Here is a 22,199-nt window from a genome sequence, read left to right on the forward strand (position 1 = left end):
TGTCGGAGAAACCCGAACTAAATGACATTTACTTTGACAAAGTACTGCGTATCATAAACACCTGTCATGTTTTATGGAATATACTTGTTTTCACCTTTGTGATCCATCCCTTGTTTTAGGAAGGAAGAATGAAAAAGGAAAGGAGAGCGAAATAAAAGAGGGAAGGAAGGGAAGAAAAAAAGAAGATGGAAGGAAGGATGATGGGAGAGGAGAGAAAAAAAGAAAGAAGGATTGGTGGAGGGGAAGAGTAAAGGAAGGAAAAGATAGGAAGGGAAAAAAAGTAAGAATGGGGGAGGTGAGAACAAAGAAAGTAAGGATGGTGGGAAGGGGAGAATGAAGGAAGAAGAAGGAAGAAGGAGAAGGAAGTAAGGAAGAAAAGCAAAAAATAAAAAATAAATGAGGGAGGGAGGGAGGGAGGGAGAGAAGGGGAAAAGGAAAGAAGCAAGGAAAGAAGGAAAGAAAGAAAAAGGGTAAGGAGGAAGGGAAGGAAGAAATGTAGGAGGGAGGGAAGAAAAACAGTAGGAAGAAGGGAAGGTGTATAGGAAGGCTAAAAGAAGGGAAGAAACAAGGAAGGGGGGAGAAGGGGAAAGGTTAGGAAGGAAGGGGGGAGAAGGGGAAAGGTTAGGAAGGAATGAGTCAAAGAAAGAACCAAAGGAAGGAATAAAAAAAGGAAGGAAAAGAGGGTAGAAGGAAGGATAGAATGTAGAGGGCAGAAGGAAGGAGGAAATAAATTAAGAAAGGAGGGAAGGAAAACAGTATGAAGACAGGTAGAGGAAGGATGAAAAACAGTAAGAAACAGGAAAAATTATAGGAAGGGAGGAAATGTAATGAAAGAAATGTAGGAAAAGAAGGAAAAAGGGTAAGAAGGAAGGGAAGGAAGAAATGAAGGAGGGATGGAAGAAAAACAGCAGTAAGAAGTGGAGGTGTAGAGGAAGGATAGAAGAAGGGAAAAACCAAGGAAGGAAGAAAATTGAATAGTTAGGAAGGAAGAAGCCAAAGGAAGGAAGGAAGGAAAAAAAAAAGAAAGAGAGGGAATAGGAAAAGAGAGAAGGAGGGATAGAATGTTGAGGACAGAAAGGAGGGAAGGAAGAAAGGAAGGAAGGAGGGAAGGAAAATAGTATGAAGGAAGGTAGAGGAAGGATGAAAAACAGTAAGAAACAAGAAAGGGGGAAGAAAGGAAAAGGGGTAGAATTTAGGGTAAAGGAAGAAATGTAGGGAAAGAAGGAAAAGGGAAGGAAGAAAAAGGAAGTAAGGAAAAAGGGTAAGAATGAAGGAAAGGAAGAAATGAAGGAGGGAGGGAAGAAAAACAGTAAGAAGGGGAGGTGTAGAGGAAGGATAGAAGGATAGAAGAAGGGCAAAACCAAGGAAGGGGAAAAAGGGAATAGTTAGGAAGGAAGAAACCAAAAGAAGAACAAAAGGAAGGAGGGAAGAAAAAAAGAAAACGAGGGAATAGGAAAAGAGAGAAGGAGGGATAGAAAGTTGAGGACAGAAGGAAGGAGGGAAAAAGGGAAGGAAGGAGGGAAGAAGGGAAGGAAGGAAGGAAGGAAGGAAGGAAGGAAGGAAGGAAGGAGGGAAAAGAAGGGAAGGAAAATAGTATGAAGGATAGTAGAGGAAGGATGAAAAACAGTAAGAAACAAGAAAGGAAAGGTAAAGCAATGAATGTAGGAAAAGAAGGAAACGGGTGGGAAGAAAAAAAGGTAGGACGGAAGAAGTAAAGGAAGGGAGGAGGAACAAAGAGAAGGAAGGAAAGGAGGGGAAAAGAAAGGAAGGAAGATGATAAGGAAGGCAGGAATGAAAGGAAGGAGGAAGGAAGGAAGAAAGAAAGGAAGAAAAAGGAAAGAAAGATAGAAAGAAAGAAAGAAAGAAAGAAAGTCTTCTTGAGTGTTTTGCAGACTTTCTGTATAAATATGAGATGTGGGGTACACAAACCAATATTATCATATCTTGTAGTGAACATTGAGCATTGCCCCTCTCCCCTCCCCTCCCCATCCCTCATCTCTCCTCTTAGCTCCTCAATCTGTGCAGTTTACCTGCTAATGGCAATTCCTACTTAGACAATGCAGATCTGTCAGTGTTACTACGGTAACACATGGGGACCTGTCATGCTGTCACGAACCTAATGTCACATCATACCCCCCTCCACCCCTCCCCCCCCCACCCCATCTTACAGCTTAACCCTGTCGGTGTAGGCTGTAGACGTACCATGGTCTCTGGGGCCAGAGTACAAAGTTTAGGGTACATGGTAGTCTGTGGTGCAGTTCACACCTGTGCATTTTTTGTGCATTGCAGGTACGGTGCAATAAAAATTGTCTCTCATGCTTAATTCTTGATGAGCTTTCATCAAAACATATGTTCTATAGAGTTACATGTAAAATGTAACGCACTAAAAAACACAGCGCGCAGATGTGAATTTGCCCGTAGTCAGTAAACACATCCAGGTGAGGGATCTGCGGTGAGCCCCATGGCAGTTCTGGCTGCAATGCTCCTCAGTAGACACGACACATAAATAAAGCCTCCTCGGGTTCGGGGGCCTAATTGCTGCGTTCTCACGGCGCGTGTCGTTTCCCAGTTCTCAGCGAGCACTTTGGCAGAAAACAGGAGCTGACCGCGGGTCTATAAATATCTCATTGGCAGTAATGAGGAGATGGAGCTGAAGTGTGATCAAAAAGAAGACGAGCGATACCCGGGGTGTGATGAGAACAGCGCTTAACCTACACGATGGGCGCTGTGACCACCGCACTGATGTCACTTCATCAGGAGGCTGATTAGTAGATGAAACTCGCCACTGATGCTTTTTATGCACAGGCGATTACTCTAAGGTGCGCTCAAGTCAAACATATTCTGGAATATAAATGCATTCTGACCCTGAGTATACTCTAGTACAGTCACTGCCCCTTCTCTAAAATATTTCCTGGTTCAGGCACTACCCTTTTCTACCATGATCCCAGGGTTAGGTAGCACCCTCTCACTAGAGTGTTCCCTGGTTCAAACACCACCCCTTCTCTAGAGTGCCCCCCCCCCCAGTGTAGGCACCACCCCCTCTCTAGAGTGTTCCTTGCTTCAGGTACCAGCTCCTCTCTAGAGTGTTTCCTGGTTCATGCACCACCCTTCTCTAGCATGTTCTCTGGTCCAAGTGAGGCCCCCTCTGTAGAATGCTCCCTGGTTTAGGCACCACCCTTTCTCTAGAGTGATCCTTGGTCTAGGAACTGTGCCCTGGACCAAGCACTGCTCCCTCTGTAGAATGTACCCTGGTTTGGGCACCATCCCTGCTCTGGATTGTTCCATGGTTCAGGCACTGCCCCCTCTGTAGAATGCTCCCTGGTTTAGGCACCACCCTTTCTCTAGAGTGATCCTTGGTCTAGGAACTGTGCCCTGGACCAAGCACTGCTCCCTCTGTAGAATGTACCCTGGTTTGGGCACCATCCCTGCTCTGGATTGTTCCATGGTTCGGGCACTGCCCCCTCTGTAGAGTGCTCCCTGATTCATGCACTGCCCCCTCTGTAGAGTGCATCCTGGTTTATTTACTGCCACTTCTCTAGAGTGTTCAATGGTTCAGGCACTGTCCCCCCTGTAGAGTGTACCCTGGTCTAGGCACCACCACTTCTGTAGAAAGTTCCCTGGTTTAGGCACTGCCCCCCTTTCTAGAGGGCTCTCTCCTTCAGGCACCACCCCCTTTCTAAAGTGCTCCCTCCTTCAGGCACCACCCCCTCGTAAAGTGTTTCCTGGTACAGGCCCCTGAGGGTTTCCTGAGTCAGGCACAACCCCCTCTGTACAGTGTCCTCCTGGTTAAAGCAATACCCCCTCTCTAGCATGCTCCCTGGTTCAAGCACCACCCTTTTCTACAGTGTTCCCCGGTTCAAGCACCACCACGTTCCTAGAGTGATCTCTGGTTTAGTCACTGCTCCTACTCCAGAGTGTTCCCTGGTTCAAGCACCAGCCTATTTCTGGAGCGTTCCCTGGTACAAGCACTACCCCCTCTGTAGAGTGTCACCTGGCTTAGCCACCACCCCTTCCCTAGTGTGTTCCCGGATTCAAGCACTGCCCCCTCTACAATGTGTTTTCTGGTTCAGGCACCACCACGTCTCTAGAGGGTTCTTTGGTTAAGGCGCAACCCCATGAGTGGAGTGTTCCCTGTTGTAGCGCCCCCTTACTTTTAGTATGGGCACTACGCTAACGTTAGTGGGGAATGGGAGAGTTACTTTGGTCTCATTCACAATTTATCTAAATTAGAACCTCTGTCATTCCAGAAATGTCCACTAGGTCAGTCTGTACTCCAGGGATGTGATACCATCCCTGGCCTGCAGTTGGCGCCAGAGGGGTTCTGGCAGAGCAAGTTTTTCCCCAGCAGCCAATTAGAGGAGTTTTCCCTCGCTGGGGGAGAATATATCTGTGACAGGTGTCATGTGTTCTAAAATCTTTGCGGGGTCCCCGTTCCAGGTGCGGCATCCACCTTCAGGGTGCGCACATCCATGGACCCCGCCGGCGTGGCCCACCTGGTTAAAGTTGCAGGCTACACAGAACCTCATCCGGAGGTAAAAGGGGACCCCAGTGACTCGCTGGGTCCCCCCCCCAGAGTTACATGTTTTGGGTTATTGCCCATTGTTTTCTTCCTTAATGAATAAGAACCACTTTAATCCTAATATTTTCATGTACCATAAATCCGTGACTTACCTCGTCTGTGGTGAGGGGCATGCAGATCCGGTATTCCTTCACCAGCATGCTGATTTATTGACCGAAATGGACCGATTGGGGGAAGTCTAGAAGAGAACAGAAATACCAATGACAAAGTGATGAGGGGGCTTATTTAATATACAGGTCACAAAATGGTATGTTGTCCTTAAAATGACACGAAACAAGCTTTATTGTCCAAAAATAATCCATACACATCCACTACTTAAACTTTATTTTTCATTTTGGATATAGTATAACCCCTGTCAGTTTTTTTGCCATCTGTGACCTATTGGGTAGATTTCCCATTCACGTCCTGTCCCAAAGCCAAAACAGGAAGTGAGAGGAAATCCCCCCTAAAGTGAGAGAATCGTGGAGTTACACCAGGGTCACCAGTACTAGTGTCCCCATTGCAGAGGCGGCTCTTTAATTAGGCAAATTAGGCGATCGCCTAAGGCCTCACACTCACAGGGGCCTCGCGGCCACCTAACTTGCCCAATGCATTGCCCCAGTTTTGAGAAACAGGGGACCTTAACGCTGCTGTGCTCAGGCAGCGTTATGATCCCTGACTCAGGAGAAGGGCCCCCCAGCGTCCCTAACAACCAGTGAATATCGTTGACACCACCCCTTGTGACGTCAATGACCCAGCATGCCCTCAGTCAATGTCGTCACAAGGGGCGGCTTCACTAGGTGACATCACCGGGTGACCCCCGCCCCTTAGTTATTAAAGAGCAGGATCTGAAGGCCGCCTTGTTAAAGGGGGGCTTCCAGATTCCGATAAGCCCCCTGCCCGCAGACCCCCATAACCACCGGCCAGGGTTGTGGGGAAGAGGCTCTTGTCCTTAAATTATTTTTTCCATTATGAGTGTGAGTGGGGCCCCATGTGAAGTTTTGCCTAAGGCCTCACAAAGCCTAGAGCCGCTTCTGCCCCATTGGAAGATTTACCTCTGTTACTGTTCTGATGTCAACCCAAAATTTGGGGTTTTCCTTTACTTTCACCTTTGATGGTAACGGATATATAGAGAGGGCGAATCTCCCCAACGGGGGCACTAATAGCAATTAAGGGGTTATCTCTCCCTTTCCACTCTGTCCAAAACAAAACAAAAGTTTTGCCTTTAGTTACAGTAACCTATTTTTCGTGCAATTGTTTCTGACTGTGTGTTCTTCTGCCTCCTTGTAATGCCCTCCATGAGCTCCCAAACTTCTCCTTTTCCACCTTTAGTTCTTTTTGTTTGGAATGAGCAGTGCTGGTTAGTTGCGGTCACATGCAATTCTCTATGCACAATACAAATTCCATAGTCAAGGAGTCTTCAAACTTTCTAAGCAAAGGGCCAGTTTACTGTCCTTCAGATTTTAGGGGGAGGGTTGGATTGTGGCCAGTGGGAGTAATGCCCCACTGTCAGTGGGAATAAACAATGCCTCATGCTTAGTGGTCAGTGATAATTAAAAATAAAGGTACATAGTTCCTGCAGTCAGTAGGAGGAGGAATAGTTCCTCATCATCTTTTTTAGTGGGAGGAAAAATGGCCAATTGTTGGTGTCAATGGGAGGAATAATGCCCCATGGTTGGTGTCAATGGAAGGGATAATGTCCCATGGTTGGTGTCAATGGAAGGGATAATGCCCCATGGTTGGTGTCAATACGAGGAATAATGGCCCATGGTTGGTTCCAATGGGAGAGAAAATGCCCCAATGGGAGGAATAATGTCCCATGGTTGGTCACAATGGGAGGGATAATGCCCCATGGTTGGTGTCAATGGGAGGGATAATGCCCCATGGTTGGTGGCAATGGGAGGAATAATGCCCATGGTTGGTGGCAATGGGAGGAATAATGGCCCATGGTTGGTGGCAATGAGAGGAATAATGCCCCATGGTTGGTGTCAATAGGAGGAATAATGTCCCATGGTTGGTGGCAATGGGAGGAATAATGGCCCTTGGTTGGTGTCAATGGGAGGAATAATGGCCCATGGTTGGTACCAATGAGAGGAATAATGCCCCATGGTTGGTGGCAATGGGAGGAATAATGGCCTATGGTTGGTGGCAATGGGAGGAATAATGCCCCATGGTTGGTGTCAATAGGAGGAATAATGCCCCATGGTTGGTGGCAATGAGAGGAATAATGCCACATGGTTGGTGGCAATGGGAGGAATAATGCCCCATGGTGGGCTTTAATAGAAGAAATAATGGTCCATGGTTGGTTTCAATAGGAGGAATGATGGCCCATGGTTGGTGTCAATAGGAGGAATAATGTCCCATGGTTGGTGGCAATGAGAGGAATAATGCCCCATGGTTGGTGTCAATAGGAGGAATAATGTCCCATGGTTGGTGTCAATGGGAGGAATAATGGCCCATGGTTGGTGCCAATGAGAGGAATAATGTCCCATGGTTGGTGTCAATGGGAGGAATAATGGCCCATGGTTGGTGCCAATGAGAGGAATAATGGCCCATGGTTGGTGTCAATAGGAGGAATAATGCCCCATGGTTGGTGGCAATGGGAGGAATAATGCCCCATGGTTGGTGTCAATAGGAGGAATAATGCCCCATGGTTGGTGGCAATGGGAGGAATAATGGCCTATGGTTGGTGGCAATGAGAGGAATAATGCCCCATGGTTGGTGGCAATGGGAGGAATAATGCCCCATGGTTGGTGTCAATAGGAGGAATAATGCCCCATGGTTGGTGGCAATGGGAGGAATAATGGCCTATGGTTGGTGGCAATGGGAGGAATAATGGCCTATGGTTGGTGGCAATGAGAGGAATAATGCCCCATGGTTGGTGGCAATGGGAGGAATAATGCCACATGGTTGGTGGCAATGGGAGGAATAATGCCCCATGGTGGGCTTTAATAGAAGAAATAATGGTTCATGGTTGGTTTCAATAGGAGGAATAATGGCCCATGGTTGGGGTCAATGGGAGGAATATTGCCCCATGGTTGGTGTCAATGGGCTTAATATTGCCCCACACTTGGTGTCAGCAAAAGGAATGGAGCCTTGCTGTTGGTGTCAGTGGGAGGAATAGTGTCTCGTAACAGTAAGAGGAGTATCTCTACAGGTAAGTAAAAGGAGTTGTAAAGGAAAAACATTTTTTTGATGAAATGACTGTTTACAGGGTATAGAGACATAATAGTTAACTGATTCCTTTTAAAAATGATTAAAAATAGATAAAAATCAATCATATAATGTACCTACAGTTTCAGTTTCGTTTTTGCATGCTGTTTCCTGCTTCTGTGATGTACAGAGACTCAGAGCCAATACAGGGCAGTGATGGTTTGTAAAACGAAACTGATTGGTGCTGAGGGGTTTTAGACACACAGTAATCACACCTCCTTGATTAGTGACCACAGAGAGAAAGCTCCCATGACTTTTTTCATCAGGAAACAGACAACCAGGATGTGTTCAGAACAGAGAAGGATTACAGCAACATCAGAGCAAAAACGGACAATGAGGACATGAAACCAGGACTGCAGTAAGGTAAAGGAAGCTACTTAGCTAAAAAAAAAAATCCTTTAGTGACCCTTTAAGAGCCAAAGCTTGTCCATGGGCCACAATTCACAGACCACTGCCCTAGTCCCAAGTCCATCGTTTAACTCAAGAGCATGAGAGGGTGGCTCTATTCCTACATACAGTGGGGCCACGAAGAACGAACATAACCCCCTCTAACTGGAAGTCAGATCCCAGTATTAGCTTAGTAATTAGCTTTCTCTGAACCAGAGTCTAATGTCAATTTTCAGGTAGTAACAATTCTTTTAGCCAGCTATGGATCGCTAGCAGGATTAAAAGTAATTAACCACTTGGGATCCGCCTGCCGTCAATTGACGGCTACAGTGCGGATCCCAATTTCCAAACTGCCGTCAATTGACGGCCGCCCCTTAGGGCGGTCCCCGCGCGCGCTCCAGAGCGCGCTGCGGGGAAAATCTGTGTTGGCCGTGTCCCTCGGACACAGCCAATTACAGATCGCCGCGAACGGCCAATCAGAGTGGCCGTTCGCGAGGCGATCTGTGCGGCCAATGAGAGAGGATCTCATATGTAAACATATGAGATCATCTCTCATTGCCGTTTTACACAGAGACAGCGGTGCTGTCTCTGGAGAGGAGACCGATCTGTGTCTCTTGTACATAGAGACACAGATCGGTCACCCCCCCAGTCACCCCCCCTCCCCCACAGTTAGAACACAATGCAGGGAATACATTTAACCCCTTCCTCACCCCCTAGTGTTAACCCCTTCAATGCCAGTCACATTTATACTGTAATTAGTGCATATTTATAGCACTGATCGCAGTATAAATGTGAATGGCGCCAAAAATGTGTCCGATGTGTCCGCCATAACGTCGCAGTCCCATTAAAAATCGCAGATCGCCGCCATTTCTATAAAAAAAAAATAATAAAAAAAAAATAATTCTGTCCCCTATTTTGTAAGCGCTATAACTTTTGCGCAAACCAGTCGCTTATTGCGATTTTTTTTTTTTTTTACCAAAAATATGTAGAAGAATACGTATCGGCCTAAACTGAGAAAAAAAAATGTTTTTTTTTTTTTAAATTGGGATATTTATTATAGCAAGAAGTAAAAAATATTGTATTTTTTTCAAAATTGTCTCACTTTTTTGTTTATAGCGCAAAAAATAAAAACCGCACAGGCGATCAAATACCACCAAAAGAAAGCTCTACTTGTGGGGAAAAAAGGACGTCAATTTTGTTTGGGAGCCACGTCGCACGACCGCGCAATTGTTAGTTATAGCGATGCAGTGCCGAAAGCTGAAATTTCACCTGGGCAGGAGGGGGGTATATGTGCCCAGTAAGCAAGTGGTTAAAAGAATGAAGACAGCTACTATTAATTATCTTGATTTGATCAAACTTCCAACGAGACTATGGATTTAGAGAGTTTTAATGCATTAAAAGCAATCTGGAAGCTATTAGACTTTCCATTGGGTTCGTTTTGAGGTTTCTTCAATTTGACTGCCCATCGGTTCATTGAAGACCGTGGATTTTCCATTTGATTCTCTTCAGATTTCAATGGAAAGTTAAACTGAATGAAGGGATTTCCATTTGCTCAGGGGAGGACTGGGCTAAGGAATAGGTTCCCTGGCCAGTAGGGATTAGATATGATGGGCTGGTGGCTCCTGAATGGAAAAACATCACACTTTGTACATCAATCAGAGTGGGTCAATGACACTTGATGGGCATTATATGATGTTGGCTCCCAGTTCAGACCTGATCACTAGTGTTGAGCAGAATAAGCCATATTCGATTTCGCGATATATCTCGAATATATAGTCGAATATTCGAGATATATTCGCTAAATTCGAATATTCGTGATATTTTATCGAAATGAAATGATTGCGAAATTTCGCTATTGCGAATGCGAACATAATTGCGAAATTTCGACAACTGCGGTAGGAGCACTCTGATTGGCTCAGAATATTCGTGATATTTTATTGAAATTTCGCAAAATGCGAATGCGATATTTATTGCGGAATTTCGACAACTGCGGTAGGAGCCCTCTGATTGGCTCAGAATATTCGTGATATTTTATCGAAATTTCGCAAAATGCGAATGCGATATTTATTGCGGAATTTCGACAACTGCGGTAGGAGCCCTCTGATTGGCTCAGAATATTCGTGATATTTTATCGAAATTTTGCAAAATGCGAATGCGATATTTATTGCGGAATTTCGACAACTGTGGTAGGAGAACTCTGATTGGCTGTGATGCAAAAGAAGGGCGGAGAAAATAATCGCGCGATATTCCGAATGCCGAATAATCGCATTGCGATTTTTCGGCAAGATAAAATGAACGCTTCAGCTACTCGGCCCAAGGTCTCTAATCATACCAGCAATGCTTTTAGACGTCGATGGAGATCTCTAGGATGTGATCTGTTCTAAAAATAAAATTGAAAAAATTTGAATATTCGGAATAGCGAATATTCACCGCGAAATTCGAAATATATCGCGAATACTCGAATATGCCATATTCGAGCCGAATATTCGCAATACGAATATTCGTGAGCAACACTACTGATCACAACATTTTCCACTATTGACTTTTTTTGCAGCTCTAAAAGGAGGCCAAGGCATGAGAATGTAAAGGTGAGTCTCAAAAAAAGTTTTTTTTAGGAATACCCATCTTCAATATGCCCAACGGTCACTACGGCACTATGCGGAGCCGGGGAGCATACAGGGGGATGCTGAACACGGTGACACCAGGACATGACAGTATACTGTATACACATCAAAGAGCGGAGAGTAGGGTGCCCACTTGTCCCGGAATGCCCGGGACTGTCCCGCAATTGACATGTCTGTCCTGGGTCCCGGGCACCTTCATTCCGGGACAATACAATGTCCCGGAATGAAATAGAGGACACAACCAACCTCTACTTACTAATAACTACATTTCTGGAACTGGTTGCTAGGGTGTAACATAATTTAAAATGATCGTGTGTGGGCTTCACATCGTTTTTCGTCTTCTGAAAAACGGCAACATTTTTTTTTTGAACATGCTGCATTTTTTAACGTCGTTTTAAAAAATGTCGTTTTTCGGGTTGTAAAAAATGATCGCGTGTGGGCTAAAACAACGTTTTAAACCCGCGCATGCCCAGAAGCAAGTTATGAGACGGGAGCGCTCGTTCTGGTAAAACTACCATTCATAATGGAGTAAGCACATTCATCACGCTGTAACAGACAGAAAAGCACGTATCGTCTTTTACTAACACGGAATCAGCTAAAGCAGCCCAAAGGCGAATAGAACTTCCCCTTTAGAGTGCCGGTGTACGTGTTGTACGTCACCGCGCTTTTTTCATCATTTTTTAAAAACGATGGTGTGTGGGCAACTTTGGCCCAGATTCAAGAAGCAATTGCGCCCGGCGCAATTGCTTACTTGCTCCGGTGTAACGAATGCTCCTGATTCAGGAACCTCGTTACACCGACTGCAGCCTAAAATCTGCGCGGCATAAGGCTCTTATGCCACGCAGATTTTAGGCTGCATTCTTGCGTGGGCCGCTAGGGGGCGCTGCCATTGTGATCAGCGTGTAGTATGCAAATTGCATACTACCACTGATTCACAAACTTGCGCGGGCCCTGCGCAAGCCAGGTACGGAGTTTCCGTACGGCAACTTTAGCGCAAGGCTGCCCCTTTTAATAGTAGGGGCAGCCAATGCTAAAGTATAGCCGCCGCTCCCGTCGTTTGCGTAAGTGCTGGACGCCATTCACGTTCACTTTGAAGCAAATGACGTCCTTGCGACGTCATTTGCCGCAATGCACGTCGGGAAAGTTTCCCGACGGAGCATGCGCTGTACGCTCGGCGCGGGAGCGTGCCTAATTTAAATGATTCCCGCCCCCGGCGGGATCATTTATATTGCGCGCGCTTACGCCGGGCAATTTTGCCGGCGCGCCCTCGCAATTTACGGAGCTACTGCTCTGTGAATCGAGGGCAACGCAAAATATTTGCGGGGGCGCAGGGCAAAATCGTTGCCCTGCTCCCCCGCAAATATCGCGCAAATGTACCTGAATCTGGGCCTTTGTTTTTTGGACATGCTGAAAAACGGCGTACACACGGTCGGAATTTCCGACAAGAAAAGTCCGATGTGAGCTTTTGGTCGGAAACTCCGACCGTGTGTAGGCTACATCTGACTTTTACTGTCGGAAATTTCTGCCAACAAAAATTTGAGAGCAGGTTCTCAAATTTTCAGACGGAAAAAATTCCAGTTGGAAATTCCAATCGTCTGTAGCAATTCCGACGCGCAAAATTCCGACGCGTGCTGGGAAACAATTGGACGCATGTTTAGAAGCATTGAACTTCATTTTCTCGGCTCATCGTAGTGTTGTTAGTCACCGCGTTCTTGACAAAAGTTCAGAGAACTTTTGTGTGACTGTGTGTATGCAATCCAAGCTTGAGCGGAATTCTGTCGAAAAAAAACATCCAAGGTTTTTCTGACAGAAAATCCGATCGTGTTTACGCGGCATTAGAGGCCATTTCCTTAACTTTGGAGACATTTCTTCTCAGTTCCTGTGGTGTCCCCAAAACAGGAAGTGAATGGAAAATCTCTTCCATAGGAAAAAGATGGCAATGAAAGAACTGGCAGAAGTTATAACACTGTATCCAAAATGAAAAAAAAAAAAGTTCAGCTATAGTTTTGAGGTTGTCTCTGTTTAAGGAATATTTTTGTAGGAGCTTTCTTGCCCGCATACTGAACAGTGACTGAAATATCTCTGAAAAAGACAGGTCCACTTTAGAAAAATGTTTTATTAGAAATGAAATCAACATACAAACATCTGTTAAAGAAAAAAAAAAAAAAAAAAAAACGTGAGTGCACGAGAGGCTCGTTGCTATACCGACTGGTATCTAGAAATATCCCTTACGCCGCATCCCTGACAACCTCTAGACAAGATGCATCTATTTATGAGACAGACAAAAATAACAGATTTCTTATTCCCCGGATTCTGTGGCAGGTCACGGAATGCTTTAAAGGGAAAGTACAATCTTATTGCCGAAATCTAAGGCTGGCTTCTCAAGGAAGCTCTGATTCCAGTTAGATTAGTCGCCTGTCAGATCCCAGGGCAGGGGTCTCCAAACGTATCAGTAAGAGGGCCACACTGTATATTTTACAAATACCTGACATTTTTTATTTTAGCAATCAGAGTCCTCTATGCATCTGAGTCTCCCCTACGTCAGGGTCCCCATCTGAGTCTCCTCTTACATTAGGGTCCTCATCTGGGTCTCCCCTTACATCAGGGTCCCCATCTGAGTCTCCCCTTACATCAGGGTCCCCATCTGAGTCTCCCCTTACATCAGGGTCCCCATCTGAGTCTCCTCTTACATCAGGGTCCCCATCTGAGTCTTCCCTTACATCAGGGTCCCCATCTGAGTCTTCCCTTACATCAGGGTCCCCATCTGAGTCTCCCCTTACATCAGGGTCCCCATCTGAGTCTCCCCTTACATCAGGGTCCCCATCTGAGTCTCCCCTTACATCAGGGTTCCCATCTGAGTCTCCTCTTACATCAGGGTCCCCATCTGAGTCTTCCCTTACTTCAGGGTCCCCATCTGAGTCTCCCCTTACATCAGGGTCCCCATCTGAGTCTTCCCTTACTTCAGGGTCCCCATCTGAGTCTTCCCTTACATCAGGGTCTCCATCTGAGTCTTCCCTTACATCAGGGTTCCCATCTGAGTCTCCCCTTACTTCAGGGTCTCCATCTGAGTCTTCCCTTACATCAGGGTCCCCATCTGAGTCTCCCCTTACATCAGGGTCTCCATCTGAGTCTTCCCTTACACCAGGGTCCCCATCTGAGTCTCCCCCTACATCAGGGTTCCCATCTGAGTCTCCTCTTACATCAGGGTCCCCATCAGAGTTCCCCTTACATCAGGGTCCCCATCTGAGTCTTCCCTTACATCAGGGTCTCCATCTGAGTCTTCCCTTACATCAGGGTTCCCATCTGAGTCTCCCCTTACATCAGGGTCTCCATCTGAGTCTTCCCTTACATCAGGGTTCCCATCTGAGTCTCCCCTTACTTCAGGGTCTCCATCTGAGTCTTCCCTTACATCAGGGTCCCCATCTGAGTCTCCCCTTACATCAGGGTCTCCATCTGAGTCTTCCCTTACACCAGGGTCCCCATCTGAGTCTCCCCCTACATCAGGGTTCCCATCTGAGTCTCCTCTTACATCAGGGTCCCCATCAGAGTTCCCCTTACATCAGGGTCCCCATCTGAGTCTTCCCTTACATCAGGGTCTCCTTATCAGAGTCGCCTATTACATTGTGAGGGGATGAGGGTGTGAAACAGAGATTCTAGGCAGCCTCTGGTGACCTTTATTTTCAGTCTGTGCACATTAGGGGGACACCGGTGACCCCATGAGAGTGGAATGGACATGCGCACAATAAAGCTTTTTCAGAACCGCTCAATCGAGATGCAAATGGTTCTTTCCTGTGACACCTCTTCTTCAAATACAAGGCTTATGGGAAGCAGAAAGTAGTTTATGTGACATTTTATGACTCACAAGGACAGCTGGGGAAAAATACTGAAAATACTCAATCAATAAAGTGTGTACCCGGGCCCAGGGCTCCTCTTTACTTCCTATTATGGTCATTGATCAGTATTGGATGACTAGAGAGCAATATGCATTGTCTGATTTACTGCAGCCAGGAGAGGCGCTATTTCATTTTTTTATATACTGTATATTCTTTTTTCATCCTGTGCAGCTTGTTTTCAGCAACGTCCTGTCTTCACGCACTCCAATGATGTCTGTAAGGCCTTTCCCCAATGTGGGTTCCCGATGGTGACAACAGTGTCCACTTGTGCTGCCAAACAGTGCTCATCAGTGCCACCTATCAGTGCCACCTATCAGTGCCTGCTCAGTTTCACATATCAGTGCCCATCAGTGCCGCCAACCAGTGTCCATCAGTGCCACCTATCAGTGCCCCCTCATTAGTGTCACATATCAGTGCTGCCAACCAGTGGCAAGCAGTGCTGTCTATTAGTGCCCATCAGTGCCACCTCTCAGTGCCCTTTAGGTCCTCCTCATCAGTATCACATATCAGTGCTGCCTACCAGTGCCCATCAGTGCTGCCTACCAGTGGCCATCAGTGCTGCCTATAAGTGCAAATTAGTGCTGCCTATCAGTGCCACCTCTCGGTGCTGCCTATCAATGCCACCCAGTGCCACCTATCAGTGCTCCCTATCAGTGCCCATCAGTGCAGCTTATCAGTGCCCATTACTTCAGCCTATCACTGCCCATCAGTGCCACATATCAGTGCTACCTATCAATGCCACCTCTCAGTGCCGCCTATCAGTGCAGCCTCATCGGTGCCTCCTCATCAATGTCCACCAGTGCCACCGATCAGTGCCCATTAGTGATGCCTATCAGTGCCACCTATCACTGCCCATCAGTGCAGCCTCATCAGTGCACATCAGTGAAGGAGAAAAATGACCTGTTTGTAAAATTTTATAACAAACTATGAAAAATATTTTTTTTATTTGTTTAGCAAAAAAATAACTAGTGGTGATTAAATACTCACCAAAAGAAAGCTCTATTTTTGTGAAAAAAAAATGATAAAGTTTCATATGGGTACAGTGTCGCATTACCGCGCAATTGTCATTCAAAGTGCGACAGCGCTGAAAGGTGAAAATTGGCCTGGGCAGGAAGGGGGTGAAAGTGCCCGGTATGGAAGTGGTTAAGTGACAGGGACAGAGCGTGGTCACCCTATTACAGGAAGTGCCGGAACCAGAACCTCAATGGCAGGATCACTAGGGATTCGTTTAATAAAAGGATCAGATTTAAAAAGATTGAAAACGCTTTTTGGAATCACACATGTGAAAGCTTCAATGAGGTTTTGGTAATTGGCTTTACACATCATTTAAAAGTGATGACAAAAAAATGAAGTGACTGCGGCCATGAAGGAAAGTCTGCGAGCGCCGCCGCTATTTGCGCTCTTTTGTCCTTGGAAAACATGACACAACATTTGGGAAAAGATAAACCTTTTGGATGATACCAGAGAAAGAAATCAATTACGTGGAAGTAGTAGATGAGTCACATTATCAGGTTTCTATTTATAGAGCAGACATGAGGAATATAGATTACAACGTCCAGCAATGACGGACCAATCGGCTCGCTCCCGATGATTGACGTCACAAGGACGGAGTAAGACCCCCGCGCCGCAAGAGTTCACATGCTGACATATCCTTACTCTGACTTCCATTCGGTGGATTTCCAGAAATAGATGACTTTAAAGGGGTTGTAAAATAAAAAAAATGTTCCCCCTAAATAGCTTCCTTTACCTTAGTGCAGTCCTCCTTCACTTACCTCATCCTTCCATTTTGCTTTTAAATGTCCTTATTTCTTCTGAGAAATCCTCACTTCCTGTTCTTCTGTCTGTAACTCCACACAGTAATGCGAGGCTTTCTCCCTGGTGTGGAGAAAGCCTCATGAGGGGGCAGGCAGGAGTGTCAGGACGCCAACTAACACACACAGCTCCTTTCTCTATCTGCAAAGTAGAGTGTCCTGACACTCCTGCTCGCCCCCTCCCCCCTCAAGAGGCTTTCTCCACACCAGGGAAAAAGCCTCACATTACTGTGTGGAGTTACAGACAGAAGAACAGGAAGTGAGGATTTCTCAGAAGAAATAAGGACATTTAAAAGCAAACTGGTAACAATTGATGGCAGTGGCTCAGTGGCTGCGTTTGGCATGGCACAGTGGTGACAATTGATGGGCACAGTGGTGATGACAATTGATGGGCACAGTGGCGACAATTGATGGCACAGTGGCTGCGTTTGATGGCATGGCACAGTGGTGACAATTGATGGGCACAGTGGCGACAATTGATGGCATGGCACAGTAGCTACATTTGATGGCATGGCACAGTGGCGACAATTGATGGGCACAGTGGCGATAAATGATGGCACAGTGGCTGCGTTTGATGGCATGGCACAGTAGCTACATTTGATGGCATGGCACAGTGGCGACAATTGATGGGCACAGTGGCGACAATTGATGGGCACAGTGGCGATAAATGATGGCACAGTGGCTGCGTTTGATGGCATGGCACAGTAGCTACATTTGATGGCATGACATGGCACAGTGGTGACAATTGATGGGCACAGTGGTGATAAATGATGGCACAGTGGCTGCGTTTGATGGCATGGCACAGTAGCTACATTTGATGGCATGGCACAGTGGCGACAAGTGATGGCACAGTGGCGACAATTGATGGCACAGTGGTGACAATTGATGGGCACAGTGGCTGCATTTGATGGCATGGCACAGTGGCGACAAGTGATGGCACACACTAATTGATGGCACAGTGGTGACAATTGATGGGCACAGTGGCGATAAATGATGGCACAGTGGCTGCGTTTGATGGCATGGCACAGTAGCTACATTTGATGGCATGGCACAGTGGTGACAATTGATGGCACAGTGGCGACAATTGATGGCACAGTGGTGACAATTGATGGGCACAGTGGCTGCATTTGATGGCATGGCACAGTGGCGACAAGTGATGGCACACACTAATTGATGGCACAGTGGTGACAATTGATGGGCACAGTGGCGATAAATGATGGCACAGTGGCTGCGTTTGATGGCATGGCACAGTAGCTACATTTGATGGCATGGCACAGTGGTGACAATTGATGGCACAGTGGCGACAATTGATGGCACAGTGGCAAAAATTGATGGGCACAGTGGCGACAATTGATGGCACAGTGGCTGCGTTCGATGGCATGGCATGGCACAGTGGTGACAATTGATGGGCACAGTGGTGATAAATGATGGCACAGTAGCTACATTTGATGGCATGGCACAGTGGTGACAATTGATGGCACAGTGGCGACAATTGATGGCACAGTGGTGACAATTGATGGGCACAGTGGCTGCATTTGATGGCATGGCACAGTGGCGACAAGTGATGGCACACACTAATTGATGGCACAGTGGTGACAATTGATGGGCACAGTGGCGATAAATGATGGCACAGTGGCTGCGTTTGATGGCATGGCACAGTAGCTACATTTGATGGCATGGCACAGTGGTGACAATTGATGGCACAGTGGCGACAATTGATGGCACAGTGGCAAAAATTGATGGGCACAGTGGCGACAATTGATGGCACAGTGGCTGCGTTCGATGGCATGGCATGGCACAGTGGTGACAATTGATGGGCACAGTGGTGATAAATGATGGCACAGTGGCTGCGTTTGATGGCATGGCACAGGAGCTGCATTTGATGGCATGGCACAGTGGCGACAATTGATGGCACAGTGGCGACAATTGATGGCATGGCACAGTGGTGACAATTGATGGCATGGCACAGTGGCTGCATTTAATGGGCACAGTGGCTGCATTTAATGGGCACAGTGGCTGCATTTGATGGGCACAGCGGCTGCATTTGATGGGCACAGTGGCTGCATTTGATGGGCACAGTGGCTGCATTTGATGGGCACAGTGGCTGCATTTGATGGGCACAGTGGCTGCGTTTGATGGGCACAGTGGCTTTTTTTTCGTTTGTTTGCGCCCCCCCAAAAAAAATTGAGCGCCAGCCGCCACTGGCTTCTTCTACTAAATACTGAGCAAAGGGTCTGCATACTTAGGACCGTGTGATATTTCACTTTTTAGTTTTTAATAAATCTGCAAAAATGTCAACAACTCTGTGTTTTTCTGTCAATATGGGGTGCTGTGTGTACAATAATGAGGAAAAAATGAAATTACGTGATTTTAGAAAATGGTTGCAATATAACAAAGAGTGGAACATGTAAGGGGGGGGGGAGGGGTCTGAATACTTTCCGTACCCCCTGTATCTGTAATTCAGGGTACATATAGCCATGGGTGTGAGCAGCTAAAATATATCCTTCTCCCTCCCCCCCCCCTTCCATTTGGATATGTGACCAATATTATTATTATCCATAATATTACAGAACAGGAAGCCTGGTGAGTCCATAATAATGTTATTTCATAAATCAGCTGCAATGTGTTGTGACAATACCTCCCGGAGGTGACAGCCCGCAATTATTCTGTTTTTACAAAACAAGGACTATAACACACAAAATCAGCTGGACTCGGATAAATACACTTCTATATGGGAGCTGCTTTATCCGCCCAAAAAAAATTGTAGATCTGTTCAGCCGGTTTTGTGATTTACAAAGCCCTGCCAAACAGCACAGCCAGGTCGGGGACCTCACTTTTCCCCTCTGCAGATACACAATAAAGCTTGGTCACCTCCCCCTTGCCAGCGATTGGACAGTGAAGGAGATGGATGGGCTCTTTGCTTTCTCCTCCTGTCAGCGTCTATGTTAGCACATAGGCATGCCCCAGCTGTATGACACACAGACACACCCCTTCCCTCCTCCCTCCTTCTCCAGCCCAATCACAGAAAGCTAGCTAAGATGGATTACCCCACAGTGTCCCGTACCAGGGAGGCCTTTATTAAAACCAGGGCCGAAACTAGGGGGGGTATGTGCCCCGGGCGCCAAATTGAGAGATAAGATGACTGTCAGGTCGGCACTTGGCTGCCAGCCAGCTTAGTCTTAACCTTAGGGATATGGCGGGCCGCGATTTTTATCGGGACTGCGACATTGCTGCGGGAGGGGACTGACTGGAGGAAGAGATAGATCGCTGTTCCTAATCACTAGGAACAGCAGATCTCTCCTCCTCTTAAAGCGGAAGTAAACCCATCCATTAACAGTTTAAAAAACGGTTACATTTCTGGCACGTGCCGGAAATGTAACCCTCCCATTGGTTGCGCTCTCAACCAAACTGTCAAACCAACCAATGGCTGGTGTCATAACTGATCACATGTGCAGCATCATGGCAGTTGCGGATTAAACAGAGGCCAAGATGGCAGCTTTCTTGTCTGAACATGATAGGAAGGTTTACTTCAACTTTAAGAATGGGAATTTATGGCATTTTTATTATTATAATTTTTTTTACTAGTAATAGCGGTGATCTGCGATTTTTAGGGGGACTGCGACATTGCGGTGGACACATCGGACACTATTGACACTTTTTAGGGACCATTGCCATTTTTACAGCGAACAGTGCTAAAAATAGCCACTGATTATTGTATAAATGTCACTGCCAGGGAAGGGGTTAACACTTGGGGCGATCAAGGGGTTAACTATGTTCCCTAGGGAGGTGTTTCTAACTGTGGGGGGGGGGGGGGGGACTGCCTGGAAGTAGGGAGAGATCGCTGTTCCTGATCACTAGGAACAGACAATATCTCTTTCCTCCCCTTTAGGAATGTGAATTTATGGCATTTTTATTACTATTATTTTTTTAAATAGTAATAGCGGTGATCTGCGATTTTTGGCGGGACTGCGACATTGCGGCGGACAGATCTGGACACTTTTGACACTTTTTTGGGACCACTGCCATTTTTACAGCGATAGGTGCTAAAAATAGCCACTGATTAATGTATAAATGTCACTGCCAGGGAAGGGGTTAACACTAGGGGGCGATCAAGGGGTTAACTATGTTCCCTAGGGAGGTGTTTCTAACTGTGGGGGGGTGGGACTGCCAGGAAGTAGGGAGAGATCGCTGTTCCTGATCACTAGGAACAGACAATCTCTCTCTACTCCCCTTGAGAATGGGGATTTATGGTAATTTTTATTACTATTATTTTTTTACTAGTAATATCGGCGATCTTCGGTTTTTAGCGGGACTGCGACATTGCGGCGAACAAATCCAGGCACTTTTTTTTTTCCTTTATTTATCTGCAACGTAGAGAGCGTCCTGACTCTCATGTAGTCCAAGGGAGGGGGCGAGCACGACACTCCACACCAGGGAGAAAGCCTTGCATTACTGTGTGGAGTTACAGACAGAAGAACAGGAAGTGAGGATTTCTCAGAAGAAATAAGGACATTTAAAAGCAAAATGGAAGGATGAGGTAAGTGAAGGAGGACTGCACTAAGGTAAAGGAAGACATTTAGGAAAAAATTGTACCGTATCTGAATTATTATCATTGCGCAGGTTTTTTTAAAATATTATTTTAATTTTTTTTAAATACGTTTATTTTATGTTTTTTTTTTATTTGTTAATACACTTCTGCATGCCTTGATGTGTTTGGGCTAGATTCAGCAAGAATTTACTCGTAAATTCAAAGCTGCGCCGGCGTATCTTCTTTCTGTATTCAGAAAGCAAGATACGCCGAAATTAGGCTAATATCCGACTGGCGTAAATCTCTTACGCCGTTGCTTCTTAGTTGCATATTTATGCTGGCCGCTAGGTGGCTCTTCAGTCGATTTCAGCGTAGAATATGCAAATGAGCTGGATACGCCGATTCAGAAACGTACGTGCGCCCGGCAGATTTTTTGGCGTCGTTTGCGTAAGGCTTTTTCCGGCGTAACGTTACTCCTGCTATATGAGGCGTAGCCAATGTTAAGTATGGACGTCGTTCCCGCGTCGAATTTTGAAAATTTTACGTCGTTTGCGTAAGTCGTTCGCGAATAGGGCTTTGCGTAAATTACGTTCACGTCGAAAGCATTGACTATTTGCGACGTGATTAGGAGCATGCGCACTGGGATACATTCACGCCGGCGCATGCGCCGTTCGTGAGAAACGGCATTTACGTGGGGTCAAGTTTTATTTACATAAAACACGCCCACCTCTTGACAATTTGAATTTGGCGCGCTTACGCCGGCAAATTTACGCTACGCCGCCGCAACGTGCTTTGTGAATACTGCACTTGCCTCTCTAAATTGTGGCGGCGTAGCGTAAATAACATACGCTACGCCCGCACAAACTTACGTCCCCTTACCTGAATCTAGCCCTTTGTGTTTTTTTATTCTCTCAAGATGAAACTTTTCGGTTGGGGATCCTGTAGACGGTTCATAAAAGGTCAGATTGAAATTTAATGGAAAAGATAAATTTCCACATTCCCGTCGAAATAGAAAAAGCCGCGCAGGTTATTTCTGGTCTCATTTTTCCGCAGTTCAGCTGAGGTTCTAAATAACCCGGCGAGGTCTATTGTGTACAAAGTTTCCACCTATTTAGAAAAACTCCATTCTTTTTTTTTTTTTGCTCAAAAAACGTTCCAATTATTTAAGCCCCTTGATTGAAAGCT

General features: G+C 46.2%; 1 protein-coding gene across 1 annotated transcript in view; it reads right to left on the reverse strand.

Moving 5' to 3' along the window:
* Window positions 1-22,199, reverse strand: part of LOC120943177 (cytoplasmic phosphatidylinositol transfer protein 1-like) — a 91,267-nt gene that overhangs the window by 59,231 nt on the left and 9,837 nt on the right. The window contains exon 2 of the mRNA XM_040356321.1: window positions 4,672-4,757. Within this exon, the coding sequence (XP_040212255.1) occupies window positions 4,672-4,719 (48 nt within the window). The 5' untranslated portion in view covers window positions 4,720-4,757. The remainder of the gene's footprint in view (window positions 1-4,671; window positions 4,758-22,199) is intronic.

The sequence above is a fragment of the Rana temporaria genome, chromosome 6 (assembly GCF_905171775.1).
Source record: "Rana temporaria chromosome 6, aRanTem1.1, whole genome shotgun sequence".
Classification (NCBI taxonomy): Eukaryota; Metazoa; Chordata; class Amphibia; order Anura; family Ranidae; genus Rana; species Rana temporaria.